Raw genomic sequence first — 15,436 nt, forward strand, 5'->3', positions numbered from 1 at the left:
ACAATGTTCTATAAAATTTGGGCCTTCGGATTACATCCTATACATGAGACCTTATTTGGAAAGCTTAACATGGTGAGAATTTAATGGTTGGTAGTTAGTTTCTGATAATCTAAAAGAAGAAAGTGGATTCTTCTTACTTCTTTTTTTTTCTATATTGTATAACTACGGATTCTCAAAATTTGGACGATAAATATAAATTGTTTAGGGGAACTGAAGATTTTGTGGTAGGCTACAACTACTAGAAGCTCTCCAAGCAGACCATAGTATAATTGCGTAGGTTAAAATCACACTAAAAACAACATTGGAACCCAGTCCGAAGAGAGAGAAAGCAATAAAATCCCAAATGCATGATCCCAGAAATTCAGCTCATACAAGTCATGGAGCACGCATGTCCAAATTACACACGTGGCGTGAAAATTTGTCCAACTCAACTAGTCAAGCATGCTTTCAGCATTTTTTTTCAGCTGGTATATAATTTGAGGGCGTCACATCACACTCAGGTTGCTGCACTTCGTTCCAGCAGCACACGTTAGAACACTACTCCCTCTAGGGTGAAAACGGTACGGAAACTTTCCGGCTTCCGGATCTATTTTCGAAAACGGAATCTGTCGGTCGGAATTTTTTCGGAATTTTTCGGAAACGGAAACGAATTCGAAAATATTTTCTCGGAAACGGAATCGGAAATGATAAGCGCAGTTTCCGTCGGAACTCGGAATCGGTCGAAAACTTTCCGAAAATTTTCTCGGAATTTCTAGAAATTGTCTCGGAATTACCAGAAATTTTGTGATTGAAATACCCTGGATTCTTTTTTTAAGCACTAAATAGTGAATACCATGGTGTTTGGCTGTTATTTTTTTAAAAAAAATATTTGTTATACAAATCTAAAATTACATAAGAATATTTTTTTGTCCTACATTGGGATTTATTAACAACATTACTCTTTTAAACATAGATAGTTTATTCAATTGGATTTATCAGTTTGAGAGGTTTTTTATTCCGATAAATTTTCGTTACCGTATTCGCGCCGGTTCGTTTTCGCTCCGTTTTCGGTTTCGATAATATTCGATTCCGTTTTCGTATCCAGTGTTTCCGATTCCGATTCCGATTCCGAAAAAAATATGAAATCGAAAACGATAAAGATGGATTCCGTCCGTTTCCGTACCGTTTTCACCCCTAACTCCCTCCATCCTAAAATAAGTGCAGTTTTGCACTATTTACGTTCAACGTTTGATCATTCGTCTTATTTGAAAATTTTTTATTATTAGTATTTTAATTGCTATTAGATGATAAAACATAAATAGTACTTTATGTGTGACTAAATATTTTTAAATTTTTCACAAATTTTTCAAATAAGACTGACGGTTAAACGTTGGACACGAATATCCACGGCTGCACTTATTTTGGGACGGAGGCAGTACTGCTTAACAACACACTTATGATTGTGGCAACCTTTGAAAATCTGTTAGTTAGTGCGAGGGCATTGAATTGATTAACTGATCACTTACAATGCTCATTCCCTCTAGAACTTTGAAAATTGATCAATTAGCTAGGGCCCCTTGGAATGAATAATTGACACAAAAATTTTAAAAGAACACGGCCCTGTTTGAGATTGTATTTCCACCAAATTGTTGACGCAGTCACACAGATTGTCTTGATTATCATGATAAATTAATATTTTTGAGATATAATTAAACTTCGCAAATACTACATTAGAATATATGGTCCGATGAATATGGTAGAAGAATTTTTTTAGACATTGTATTAGTAGAAGGGTAGAACAATAATCTGTGGCAAAAATTTGGGGGAAACTATGAAAATAATAGGGCCATAATTGTAAGATAATTTGTTTCTAATGGACCCCTTTATTCACTAAAAAGGGAAAAAATTGTGTAGGATTACATGTCTATGGCTCTGTTTCACAGAAAAATAAATAAGAGGCCAGAGCTCTTTAAGAACTTATGTTTGCTTTGTTTCTTTTTCACGGTGATATCAAAGGTTTCTCTTTTTTATTCTATGTTTCTGATTGCTAGGAGTACAAGATTAGGGGGCTATTTTAATAACTATGTTTGGTTCTGTCGAAGGGTATACCTAACAATGGTATTTGTAAAAATATGTGGATCGTTGGTACTAAGATATATAAAAGAATGTGGTAAAAAAGATGGGAGATATAGACTTTTATATAGATTTGTGCCCTACTCTTGTTAGCGGAAGCTAGTGTTACTATTATATATCAATATCTCATGATTACAATATTAAGGGCGACATAATCTAATCTCTATCAGCTTAGCGGCGTAAAGCTCTCACATTTGCTGGACGGCTAGCTTAGTCCACTTCCTAGAATAGGAACTCAATGATATTGGATGTAGCTCTAGATCTCTCTGGTCGGCTCGTGGCTTTCTATTGGGTTTGTCTAGACTTGCCTTGGTGTATGTTGGTGTATCTTTGCTTGTGTTTGTTTGTATTGACACGTTTCCTCTCCTCCGAGAGTCTTGTATTTATACTCTCAGGGTGCCCACCTGTCCAAGTAAAAATAATGAAGTAAGGCTATGTTCTTTAACACCTCTTCCCAACTTCTACTCTTTCGTTTTTTGTGTGCACGCTTCCCCAACCACTAAATGGTGCATTTTTTAAAAAATCTATATGAAAGTTGATTTAAAAATCATATTAATACATTTTTCAAGTTTATTTTAGCTAATGCTCTATTAATTACACGCTAATGAATCGCTCTATTTTACATGCGGGGAGGTGAAGTTCCCAACCTTCACCTTCGAACATAACCTAAGTATAGATACGATTCAAATAGAACTTGTAATATTCGAGTAGGACTCTATTTCTATTTTTTTAATCTGAAGGACCTTCCAATCTTCCATGTATGATAGTATGAGGCTTTATTCCGTATATGACTTGATATATGGTGAATACCGCCGAGTCTAATACACAAGTATGAGGTCTCACGTATCCAGGACACAGATAGTTTCTATTCTAATTTCTTCTTATATAAATAAAAAAATAGCCTTAATGGAATGCAATTTTTAATTGTGGATAATGGATTACCACGCACACATTTTCAACATCCTAAATGGCAAAGAAAAACTTACTTTATTATTTGTAAAATAACTTTTTACAACATTTTTCAACAATCTAATTATCATTTCATTCCTTTATAACCTCAAGTAATTGTCACAAACTTATCCATGAGCACATTCATACAGCCACTATATATTCCCTGTGATACTGTGTTTTTCTCTCAACTTTCCCAACCTCTCATCTCTCATTTTTCGTGTACGTGCTTCCTAAAATATATTTTTCAAAAAAAATTTATATAAAAAATTACTTTAAAAATTATATTAATTCATTTTTAAAGGTTTTATAGCTAATACTTAATTAATTATGCATTAATCATTTGGTTTTTGCGTCAGAAGGATACGTGTTGCCCTCTAGACCAAACAACTGTACCGGAAGCATTTCCACACGCCCCCATTACTCGTCGGAACTTTTGACCGGCGCTGAAGAAAACATATCCCGCAATCAATGATCATAATCAGCCCCTAACCCCTTCCCTTCCTCCCTTCCCCCTTTCCCCTCCCCTGAACGGCTTGTACGGAGGACCGGACAGCTGGGCAGCCAGACGCGCAGGGACGCGGTCGACGACTCGTCATCACAACACACTCCGCCCGCGTCCGCGAGGACGCGCAGGGCCGCACGGGGGCGCGCGCATCCAAGCCGTGTACTCCTGGTGTGTACGTGCCGGAGCGAGTACGCGACCGCCCAATGGAATTCGCGGCCGCTTTGAAGAAGCTTGATGCTTCGCGCTGCCCCGCCCCGTCCCCGTGGTTGGTTGGTTTGGTTTGGTTACTTGCTACTACTCCTACTACGACTACTATTCCCTCCCTGGTTTGCTCGGACGAACGAGTCGTGGACTCGCGGGTTGGGTCTGCGCGTCTGACCGCGTGGCGTTGCTCACACAGGCGAGCGAAAGCGAGAGACACAGGCGGGTGGGGGGGGGGGGGGGGGGGGGGGGCGACAGAGAGGGGGAGAGAGAGAGAGACGCCGCCGGTTTCTTCCGCCTGCTCCCGCTCGTTCTTCCTCGGGGTGGGTGGGTGAGCCGGTCCACGAGGCGGCGTCGGCGACGGCGGGGCAACACTGCCGCAGCACAGGGGTCAGGAGACGGGGCCGGCGTTGGCGGAGGAGAAGATTGGGCACAACGAGACTATAGAGCAAGCGACGCCTCCTTTTCTTTTTTTCTCCGATCCATCAGGTGAACTAGGCCATGCCTCTGAACTTGTCTCCCTTCCCCCTTCTTCCTCCTGCTGCTTCATCGGCTCCTTACCTTGTTGGTGACCTAGAACCGCGTGTAGATTGGCAAGATTATTTTTTGTTTTTTGTAATTTTTTTTGCATGTGTTTTCTCGTGATTTTAGGGGAAGCTTCTCCCATCTCGTTGACTATTGAGAACGGATATTCGAATGGAGTGAGGGTTTTGTATGGCTAATCGTGAGCTGAGCTGGGTGATCTGGTCTTCGTGACAGTTCTGAGCACGAACTGGGGAACTGGCTTCGCATTGAGGTTCCAAGAAGGTCACCGGATTTGGCGCATGGGGGTCTCCGCCAGCTGCTTGTGGGGTGGCTCCGAGTCGAGGGGGAACCAAAATGGTTCTGCTGCGGTGACGTCTCCTCGTTCAGGTATAGTATTTCACTCACTTGGTTCCAGAGATCATGAGCTAGCTAATACTGTCAGAATTTTAATGCTGCTTGCATTTCAAGGTCTGCATTTGCATTTAGGAAAAACCAGTGTTGTTTTACATGAAAATGGCGATTAAATTACTATCTATCCTCTTCTGCCATGTGCACATGTTGCTCCAGGATATATATGGTTATGGATGTGTCGAACAATCATTCTTTGGAGAGTCTACTGAGAGGATTTTCTTTTTCTTTATGTTATTGAAGCATTCAAAGGGATGAAATGATGAGAAATTCATGTTTTTTTTTAATAATAGGAGGAACGTCTGAATATTTTCTGTCTTTTCATACATAGGAAAGTGTTGTTGGCAAGTTTCTCTTTTTAAGACAAAAGCAAGGCTCAACACACCAAAACTCACACAATATATGCTTCATGAGTATAATCATCACTCAAGATAACACATCCGAAAAAAAGTTCTTGATGTTCTTATGTCTTCCTTTAAGCAGTGCCATCTGCAAGGAAGTTTTGAGCGAGCTACTTCCTGCATTAGGGCTTAGGGGTCCTGTTGGAAACTATACTGTGTAAAAAAAAATAGGAAACACCATGTACAACGGTATGCATTATAATTAATCATGCATATATGAGGATATTGGTCTTAACCTTAGAGCAGTCAACCTTAATGGCCACTATCATGTTTTAGTGAACTAATACATGTACTTCTTTTTATTACTTCTCTTTCCTATTTTTCTAAACAAACATTGATGATATCACCTCTGGAAGAAATGCAGGTCAAGTAATATCAAGAGCTGGAAGTAATGTACGAATCTTCTCCCTAAAGGAGTTGAAGCTTGCCACTCGAAACTTTCACATGATGAACTGCGTTGGCCGTGGGGGTTTTGGAGCAGTGTACAAGGTGAGAAATGGACTCACTTTGTGCATCATATTTTCCTGGCTTCTTACTTTATGGCCTTTTATTTTATCATCACTTGCTAGTTTTACTGTAAGAATTCTCTCTTGATATTTTGTAATAATACGTTTTATAAGTCTGCAAGTATATAATGAATAACAACTAACAAGAGTCTCCTTCACTTAGGGAAACCTGAAAGATGGCACTCAAATTGCAATTAAAAAGCTGTCAGCTGAATCAAAGCAAGGGGCAAATGAGTTCTTGACAGAGATAAATGTCATATCCAATGTCAGGCACCCCAACCTTGTAAAGCTAATTGGTTGCTGTGATGAAGGGACTAACAGACTACTAGTGTATGAATATGCAGAGAACAATAGCTTGGCACATGCTTTACTTGGTAAGTTCATTAAATCAATACTGACATATTGATCAAGTAAAGTCCAGCCATTGTGTTAAATTTACCTTTGTGATCAGGACCAAGGAGTAGATGTATTCCGTTAAACTGGCAAAAAAGAGCAGCTATTTGTATCGGAACTGCTTCTGGCCTTGCATTTCTTCATGAGGAAGCACAGCCACGCATTGTTCATCGTGATATCAAGGCCAGCAACATTTTACTTGATAAGAAACTACTTCCTAAAATTGGAGATTTTGGACTGGCCAAGCTTTTTCCTGACACCATTACTCACATTAGCACACGTGTTGCAGGAACAATGTAAGTACATGTAAATCTTTTGATTATTTACCTGCTCTTGTAATGGATCTATGCACATTACGTGTAGATTTTTTCCAGAATAATCAGCTCAGTGTATGAATTTTTCCAGGCAGTTTTGTCAGCTTACTATTGTTGCCTCTATTTCTAGTGACCCAAGTTGACCTGTCATTGTCAAATCACTTAAATTGCAGCTTGCTTAGTCTGTGATAGGATCATTTTACTTATCGTTTGGGATGTTATTTCTCCTGCAGGGGTTACTTAGCACCAGAGTATGCCTTGTTGGGACAGTTAACCAAGAAAGCAGATATATATAGTTTTGGGGTCCTTGTCCTTGAAGTGATAAGTGGTGAAAGCAGTAGCAAATCGACTTGGGGGCAAGATATGAATGTCCTTGTGGAATGGGTAACACACTTTTCTCTTCTCACCAGAGCACTAGTTTGCAGCAATTTTAATGCCCACATCAACTCTTGATAGCAGTAGTATTATTCATTGATTCATGACAGTGTACCAGCTTTTCCTTATGACATACATCTACATGGTCTTGTTCATCTGGAAAAAAAATAATTAAAGCTTTGATGTGGTTTAAAATTTAAATGGCAGACATGGAAGCTTCGAGAACAAGGAAGGCTTTTGGAAATTGTTGATCCAGAACTGGAAGAATACCCAGAGGAGGAAATGCTTCGTTTCATCAAGGTGGCACTCGTGTGCACCCAGGCCACGTCCCAGCAGAGGCCATCCATGAAACAGGTGGTGGATATGCTATCTAACCCAACAGAAATCAGTCTGGAGAACTTAGTCGCACCAGGTGTGCTGAAAGAACCCCGCCATCATTCAAGTAGTTCGGGTTTGACACCGGACACAACCTCAAACAGAAGCACCAAAGCCAATCCAGCTGATTCCTACAGCACACAGACCAGAGACATGAATAGCTATCAGTTGAGCACGATTGAGGTGTCGCCTAGGTGATACGGCACACTGCGTGCTTTCTTGCCAGATTCAGAGGGGCTCCCACATTGTCAAATTTTGCTGCGCTGACAGAGTTTTACTTGGAAATGAGAAAGTGAATAGGATATGCTTAAAGCCCTGATCCATATGTATCCGGATTGAGGAAATACACAGGATAGGATGGGCATTGCTGTGGGTTGCTGTTGTACACTTGTACAGAACTTGTAGTTATACTTTTAGGGATGCATTGCAAGAGTAGTGATGTCTTCAGACACCCAAAAGAACTTCACCATTCGAAGACGTGGTGAAGAACAGGGTGAAGAGTTGTCACGTGATGATCATAGTTTTAAGGCTTATTTGGATAGGCATGGATTAGGTTTAATCCTTCCATTTTGATGCAGAATTGGTTCATTATCTCTGCTTATCTAAAGGACTTAAACCTAAACCCCACCTATCGAGACAGGCCTTTGATGACATTACCTTCTTTTTACCGCTTATTGGCCCAATTTTTCTTACATCGTAGCTAGTGCAAAAACATGTGATTTGAGACAAATAGTTGGTTTCTGGAAATCCTTTGTACACTGATTTTTTGTTCTTTTGGGATATTCTCATATATGAAGTGACCGTCTGGACTCTGGACTGTATCCATTTGTGATAATAGTGTTGTTGTATTGAATTTTCAACAGCAATTATTGGATTCCTGATTTCGTGCAATCAAACTCAGCGGGGAATGTGCGTGTCATTAAATATCAAGACTATTGAGCTTACACAATCTTGGTCACAAGGTGTGAATTACCATCACACCCCTTGCTTCTTGGGATCTAAAATGTTGATAATTCTGACATGAGGATGTTTTGTGAGTGTAGCATAAGCGATGCCCATTCGTTTTTGGGTTTCTTTTGTGTTCTCCAACTTGCTTTCTGCTGTATATATACTCTGTAGCTGCAGGGGATTATCATATAATGTTGGTCACTGCTATTGTTTCTCTGCTGTCTTTCTTTTTTCTGTAAGGGTTTTCATGCTAAATGTATAATCTTTGGCTTTGTGCCGGGTTTAAACCTATCTTTATCTAAAGACGTCTAAAATATTCAAAATAGTCTCTCTTTTTTTTTTTGAAGTCATTCAAAATAGTCTTTGTTTTGATGTGCATCTTAATCAGCACATTTAGTGAATGGTTATCAAATGATTCAAAGTATAGATCGCACATAACTCCACATGAATCGACTGCGACTGTGTTTCTGTACAGTGCATATTATAGTTATTATAGTTATATAATATAATGAATCTGCAAATAACTGAAGATGATAGGGAGAAGAACTTGCACAACCGTGCACCAAAGAGGATGACAATACCCCTGTTAAGCCCTTGCTTGATTTAGCCAGAGAGCGCACTATACATGCCTCCACCAAACAAAACAATCTAAAAGCATATACCTTTCTAATGAACACAGCTAATAATAGCTCACGACCATAACCTCCAGTTTATTCGATTCACATGACAACATAGGCTTATTGCTTCTCTCAACTCACTGATGATACCTTTCCTGCTAAACATGCAGCGAGAAGAACCATGAACAAGAACTAACAAAATCAACTCTCTTGAGAGAGACTCTATTCCTTGTCTACGAAAGCTGATTCAGCAAGATCGATGGCTCGAGCCAGAGCGGCTGCCTTGTTCTCGCATTCACGTTGCTCGTCGTCTGGGCTGCTATCAGCGACAATGCCAGCACCAGCCTGAAGGTGAGCGACCCACTCCCGGCGCCTCTCGGTGTCTTTGTATGAGTACATCGTGTTGTGGCTTGGCGCTGTTGAGAACACAATGGTGCGGAGTGCAAGAGCGATAAGCATGTCTCCGTCAAATGATATCCCTCCAAGGCCGCCACTGTATGGTCCTCGTCTTGTGACCTCTAGCTCGTCTATCAGCTCCATGGCTTTCACCTGGTTATGTCAGACGGAATTTTGTTAAACAACGGTTTGTTCCAGAAAGGAATATGAAGTCCTGATGGGTAAATGAGATGTATTTGTTACTGTGTGCAAAAAGGATATGAGCAATGTGATCGAAGTCAACAGAGCAAAAAAAAGAAAAAAAAAAGGAAAAAGGAAAAAGTTCTAGCATAATTCTATGCAGTAGAAGACTTCAAATAGACTACCAAGAGGCTACACTGTCCCAACCATATGGCTTGTATTGCAAAAATGCAAATATGTCAAACAATCTCTACTGACATGAGTGTGGAACCAAAATGATCTACACAGAATAAATTTGGCAAACATGCTTAAAAAAATAGACGGAATGGAGGTTGGACAGCACATCACTAGATCCAAATAAGGAGATTGTAGGCAACACACCTTTGGTGCTCCACTAACTGTTCCAACAGGCAACGCGGCTCGCAGGGCATCCCAACTTTGGAGATGATCATCCAACTCTCCACTCACCTGTAAATCATTCAAACAATACATTGTTTTTCAGTGTAAGTACAGAAGACAAGAATCTCAAAGGCGCTCAGCCAGCACACTTACGTAAAAGAGCACTACATAGTACTAAGACACAATTCATACTTTTCATAGAAACCGAGAGAGAGAGAGAGAGAGAGAGAGAGAGAGAGAGAGAGAGAGAGATTATATCCAGAAACCAACTCATTATTGTAACCATTGCTCATTACACAATGTATCGTATCAACCCTAGAAAAGATAGCAGTGAAGATCAGTCACTTGTGGTGCTACTGCAAGCTTTGCACTTTCATGTCTATTAGACAAGACACATTGGAAACATAGAAGCGTCAAAATTGCAGAAATTGTTGGCTGTTTATAAAACAAGCCAATAAATTACTTAGAAACCACATATCCATTTTGTCGCAATAGGTAATACATCTGATAGTGTTATGCATACTGAGTTAAGATCCTAGATTTTCTTAGCATAAAAAGACATTTGTCTGAACTAACAATGCAGACTGGAATGCTGAAGGAAATAATAATGACGCAACATTGCCAAGGTATATAATGAGTACAGAACCATTGTTTCACACTATAGAAGAAGAGTCTAACCGTGGAACTGATGTGCATGACATGGGAGTAGCGTTCAATGTTCATTAATTTCTCCACCTTCACAGATCCAGGTTTGGAGACCTGCCAAGTAGAAAGTAATCATAAGAAAAGTTGCTAACACATTCCTAACAAATCTGTCAAATTAATGCAACCATGACTCAGCCATCGAAAAAAAAGAACACAAACCTTTCCAACATCATTCCTTCCCAAATCTACAAGCATAATATGTTCAGCACACTGTTTTTCATCACTTAGTAGTTGTTGCTCTTGCATTTCATCTTCCTTCTCTGTCTTGCCCCTTCGAACAGTCCCAGCAAGTGGACGGTTAATAATTTTACCCTGAAAAAGATTTAAAAGGATGAATGTTAATGAAAAGAAAAAATGTATTCCAACTATCATCAGTAGGAGAGTTTACATACCTTCCTCACACGAGTAAGAATTTCTGGACTAGATGCTACCAGGACACAGCCTCTTGCCTAAGAGATCATAATAGTATATTATTATACATAAGAGTGTTTAGTATTATCTTATACAAATGTTAGAAACAGATACCAGTCAAAATAAGCGCATAGTGTAAATATACCTGTACATATGCCATGTATGGACTTGGGTTCACAATTCGTAAAGCTCGATAGACTTCAAATGGATTGGCGTATGTTCGCCTCTCAAACCTCTGGCTTAAAACAATCTGGAAAATATCACCAGCCATAATATGCTCCTTAGCCTGCATAACAGCATTCTTGTACTCATCACTTGTCATGGTTGATTTGTTCAAAGGTGTACCAAACTGCCGAGTGTGTAACTTTACAAATCCTGGAGAAAGCTTGGGTCTGTAGTGAAAATGAAATAAGATATAGAAGCTGTGAGCACCAAAGCAGAATTAGCAAAACACAGGATTGAAGGAATGGGCACGGGTTAGCTTACACATTTGAATTGTGCACTTTAGATAGCAACAGGTTCAGCCGGGACTTGCCATCTTGGAATGCATCCTCGGTGGTTGCATGCCGATCAAGATTTACCCAATGGATGACATATACTTTCTGCAGCAAACACATGAACCAAAGAATTTGAAATGGATATAGGTTTTCCACAAGTTGTAACTCACGGTCTCACATTTGCAGCAAGTTCAAATTCTGGAACTACCAATCTACAAGTTATTTTATGTCACAAACAGGATGAGCTCCGTGGTTTCTGCTGTTGTTGGCAACCAAAGAGAAGAAGCACAGGTTTGCAATTTGGCTTCAAATTTAGTGTAGGAAATAGTGTGTTATATATTACTAGCTAAATTGTGCATTGCAACAGATTTCAAAAAATATATCTAAAGTTCTTGACTAAAAATTATATTTTTGTTGGAAAAATGCATATATAATTTGCAAGCAAACATCGAACCACAAAAACCAAACCACATTCACAGAGATATATATTTATCCAGCCTTAGAAGATCCCACCAAATCTAAGTGATGGAAGATTCACCACCACTACTAGGTTCTTTTATAAAGAGATTTTTTTTTTCTTTTGTTACTGAAAGAGATGCTCCTACTGATAGTCTGATGGTGATGAAGAAAATCCAAAGTATAGGTTGATTCTATGATAATCCTCCTCCCAGGCAATCAAATAAAATAGCCCATAATGAGATAAAGGAAATGACACTGAAGAATAAGCACCTTCTCGACATTGTCGAAGACGAGAACATCATCATAAAGCCCAAGGTGAACATCAGGAAGGTTCCTATCGTCCTGGGGAGCACCGGAGAAGGGCAGCTTCTTCTTTTCAACATAACGGACTGTATCATAGGAAAAGAACCCGACCCATCCACCTATCACAAACAAAGAAACCAAATGCCATGGTTCACATTTCATAACCAACAAAATCAAATATTCCCCATTTCTTCTTCCTACTGTTTGATTTCGTTAGCTCACCGGTGAAGGAATCGGGGAGCTGATCGATCTGCTGCGGGTGCCATCCTTCCATCATGCTCCTGGGGATCTGCATAGGATCATCCACGACCTGCTCCGTCACCTTGCCCTTCTCGTGGTCCATGATTGTGACCTTGTGCTCCTTTGCCACGACCTCCATCACTGGGTGGGCTCCCACCATGCTATAGCGACCCTTCGAAGTTCGAACCAATCAAGGCACGCAGTGTTATTTGCCAAAGGATAAGAATCGATAAGGGAGCAGATTGGAAGGTGGAAGAACATGGAGGGGAGGGGAGGGGAGAAGGCCGTACGACGTTGGTGGTGCCCTCGGGCCCCTGCTCGACGGACTCGAAGAGGAAGCTGGGCGTCTCCATGTTGTCCTCGGGGACGAGGCAGCGGTAGGCGAGCACGGGGGTGAGGTGGTCGGAGACGATGCACTCCCACATGGGCACCAGGTTGCCCTTCCCGCTCCCACGCTCCGCCGCCTCGAAGAAGCGCCTCCTGTCCTCCTCCGCCGCCCGCGCCGCCGCGCTCCCGTTGATCACCGCGCTTGCCTCTGGCTTCCCCGCGGAGCACCTCACGCCGCCGCGCCTACTCGTCCTCCTCCTCCCTCCTGCCGCTACCGCCGCCCTCGCTCTAACCGGGGCCGCCGCCGCCGCCGGAGTGGCGGGGCGGGCGGCGAGGCGCGAGGGCGTGAACGTGGCGGCGGCGATGGACTCCATTGCGATAGGCTTTTTTTCCACAGCTCGTCAACTCCACTTCCCCCCACTACGATTTGGAGCACACGCGAATGGGAGAGCGCGTATATATAAGGAAGATTCAGCGAGGCGACCCCAAAGGAGTTCGATTCTTGAATTCTTGGATTGAGACAGGCCGAACTGGTAGTCGGATTTTACCAACACGGAGTGGGATTTTTTTTTTTTTTCGTCTTCCTCCCGTCGTGAGGAATGGTTGTGGCCGGCGGCGGCTAGCGAGATGGGTTTTTGGGTTTACTCTTCCTCGATGAGGAGAGGGAGACGGTGCCATTATAAACTGGGAAAATACGTGGAAACTTAAAATTATAATAAAAAAATAGATGTCCGAGATTCGTTCACATCATCATAAATATTCATGAGTAAATCGTGATGACGTGAATAAATGTCGGGCGTCCATTTTTCGATCCAACTGTATTTTTCAAGTTTCCACTACATATTTCCCCTTATAAACTTACCTATTTTAAAATATATCATTGTTATTTACTATTCCTATTTGAATTTCACGATTATTTTTGATATATCACTATTTTATATATCTATCTGGTGGATTCATTAAAAATTCTGATCAGTTTACCCTTCTCCCTTCCCCTCTCCACTCACTCATTTTCAATGAAATGAGCCTAACCACGATGGTCACCGATCCACCTCCACCCCTCCGGCGGCCATCTCTCCCTATCCCCTCGCCACCGTCGCGCGTTCCCTCCCCTCCCCCAACCCATCTCCTCCTCTAGCGTGTGCATCAGGGAAAGGGAATAATTCGAGGTCAACCTCGTTTGGCCACCTTATTGTTCCCCTCAAGCCGAACGGAACCTCATCTTATCTTGAATTCAGGCGCCACTTACGGACTCTGTCGTTGTCAAGCAAGTGTAGGTTGGCGAGCCACCTAGGCATGGCCAGCGTGCTTGTCAATGATGGAGGTGGATTCGACAGTGGAGTGACGAGGAACACAAACGTAGGATGTCAATGGCGGTATCGAGGTCGCCAATTTTACTCTGCCCGAAGTGAGAGGGGATGGAGAGGAAGAGAGGGGAACCACATGCCCCAACCTCATCGTGCATCGCCGCTAGAGTGAGTAGAGGGAAGAGCCGTTGGAGTAGAGGAGCACCAATCACCAGCCGAAGGAGAGCATAGAGGAGGAAACTAGTCCAAAAATTTTGATAAATGCATTGAAGTGGTAAGTGGTGGTATATCTCAAATAGATGTAAAGTTGTAATGACATGGGACCAAATAGGTGAATGGTAATGATATTTTTTAAGAGTTGCAAATTTGTTATGACATGGATCCAATTAATCCAAAAAATAAAAGAGGGGATAAGAAACAACTATGCTCTCACTAGTTACTACTTCCTCCGTTTCATATTATAAAACTTTTTAGCATTGTCCATATTCATATAAATATTAATGAATCTAGACATATATATATGTCTGATTCATTAATATCTATTTAAATGTGGGCAATGCTAGAAAGTCTTATAACCTGAAACGGAGTGAGTAGTAATGTTCTCTTCATCTAGAATAAGTTTATTTTTTATCTCCTCACGTTTGTCCCAAAATAAGTTTATTTTTAAGTAATTATCGTATCAGAGTTTATGAAAATACGGGATGAATGTGTTAAAAATAGATAAAATAGGGAATAATTACATTAAGATTTGATAAAGTGAAGGTATTTTTTTAAAAGTTTGTATTGGTATGTTGCAGGATGAGTAAAAAATAAACTTGTTTTAGAACGGATGATGTAGCAGTTGCCATCAATAGTCTCTAAATCGTGGGCAAAATCTGATGTGATTTGCCTCGTTAGAGACGTGGAACAAATCAGCATACCGGCCCGGACGAGACCAGGTTAACGATTGTTTCGATCAACACAGGAAAAAAACAGATCCCGACTGAAATTTTAGATGCTTGTAAGGATTTTAAATTTAAAATCGTAAAACCGATTATGAAAAGTTCAATCGAAATTTAGCAAAAACGATGGTACCACAGCAACGCAGAATACCCACGTGCCCCCACCATCCCACCAACCACTCCCGAGTAAACAAGTCCATTCAACTTCAAATCAAACCACAGCGCCGGTGAATTGGCGGAGTCTGTCGCTCGCGTCGGTCGCGCGGGGACGGCGATGGGGTCGGCCCGCGGAGCCGGACAGACCGGACCGGACCACTCACGCTCACGCCTGAATTTGCCGGTGCATCGCACGTTGCTCACGCATAGTACAACGCACCATAGTGCACTGTGCACCGCTGTAGCCTGTAGCTGTAGGGTGGACGAGCGAAACAGTCGTGCGCACCGTCTCGTCGCCGTCGCCTCGCCTGTGACCGTGCCACCGTGCGCGAAGCTGCGCGGAAGCGTACTCGCGCGCCCGCGCCCGCGCCCGCGGCACCACGGCGACGGCAACGGTAGGTGGGTCTCCCACCTCTCTCTCCCGTCCCGCGCGTGTCCGTTTCGTTGTGCGCCACCCGCGCTCTCGGTCTCTTTCTCTCCGCGA

At 41.8% G+C, this 15,436-nt stretch overlaps 2 protein-coding genes across 3 annotated transcripts; one reads left to right on the top strand and one right to left on the bottom strand.

Annotated features, from left to right (window-relative positions):
* The first annotated feature begins 4,111 nt into the window (after positions 1–4,111).
* Positions 4,112–7,887, top strand: LOC127766225 (putative serine/threonine-protein kinase). 2 transcript variants are annotated; one of them, XM_052291307.1, is made up of 7 exons: positions 4,112–4,258; positions 4,421–4,681; positions 5,468–5,592; positions 5,773–5,983; positions 6,061–6,298; positions 6,550–6,700; positions 6,899–7,887. In XM_052291307.1, exons 2-7 carry the CDS (start codon positions 4,594–4,596, stop codon positions 7,262–7,264), a joined length of 1,179 nt encoding a protein of 392 aa, XP_052147267.1. In that variant the 5' UTR covers positions 4,112–4,258; positions 4,421–4,593; the 3' UTR covers positions 7,265–7,887. The 2 variants fall into 2 exon arrangements, with proteins under 2 accessions (XP_052147267.1, XP_052147268.1); XM_052291308.1 differs by having other exon boundaries at positions 4,129–4,258; positions 4,529–4,681.
* A 776-nt stretch (positions 7,888–8,663) lies between these two features.
* LOC127766224 (anthranilate synthase alpha subunit 2, chloroplastic) lies at positions 8,664–13,190 on the bottom strand. Its single transcript, XM_052291306.1, has 10 exons — positions 12,512–13,190; positions 12,204–12,393; positions 11,949–12,100; positions 11,209–11,324; positions 10,868–11,114; positions 10,704–10,760; positions 10,471–10,623; positions 10,285–10,365; positions 9,589–9,675; positions 8,664–9,180 (listed from the first exon to the last, which is right to left on the bottom strand). Exons 1-10 carry the CDS (start codon positions 12,920–12,922, stop codon positions 8,854–8,856), a joined length of 1,821 nt encoding a protein of 606 aa, XP_052147266.1. The 5' UTR covers positions 12,923–13,190; the 3' UTR covers positions 8,664–8,853.
* Positions 13,191–15,436: the final 2,246 nt, after the last annotated feature.

This window comes from Oryza glaberrima, chromosome 3 (assembly GCF_000147395.1).
Source record: "Oryza glaberrima chromosome 3, OglaRS2, whole genome shotgun sequence".
Taxonomy (NCBI): domain Eukaryota; kingdom Viridiplantae; phylum Streptophyta; class Magnoliopsida; order Poales; family Poaceae; genus Oryza; species Oryza glaberrima.

What these genes read in the sequence shown, in the direction of transcription:
- LOC127766224 (XM_052291306.1), bottom strand. Translation starts at nt 12,922, where the DNA reads ATGGAGTCCATCGCCGCCGCCACGTTCACGCCCTCGCGCCTCGCCGCC. An exon ending in TTCTTACTCGTGTGAGGAAG is followed by an intron (nt 10,624 to 10,703) that starts GTATGTAAACTC and finishes AATCTTTTTCAG; the next exon opens with GGTAAAATTATTAACCGTCC. An exon ending in GAAGGAATGATGTTGGAAAG is followed by an intron (nt 10,366 to 10,470) that starts GTTTGTGTTCTT and finishes TCTACTTGGCAG; the next exon opens with GTCTCCAAACCTGGATCTGT.
- LOC127766225 (XM_052291307.1), top strand. Translation starts at nt 4,594, where the DNA reads ATGGGGGTCTCCGCCAGCTGCTTGTGGGGTGGCTCCGAGTCGAGGGGG. An exon ending in CTTGGCACATGCTTTACTTG is followed by an intron (nt 5,984 to 6,060) that starts GTAAGTTCATTA and finishes CTTTGTGATCAG; the next exon opens with GACCAAGGAGTAGATGTATT. An exon ending in ACACGTGTTGCAGGAACAAT is followed by an intron (nt 6,299 to 6,549) that starts GTAAGTACATGT and finishes TTTCTCCTGCAG; the next exon opens with GGGTTACTTAGCACCAGAGT.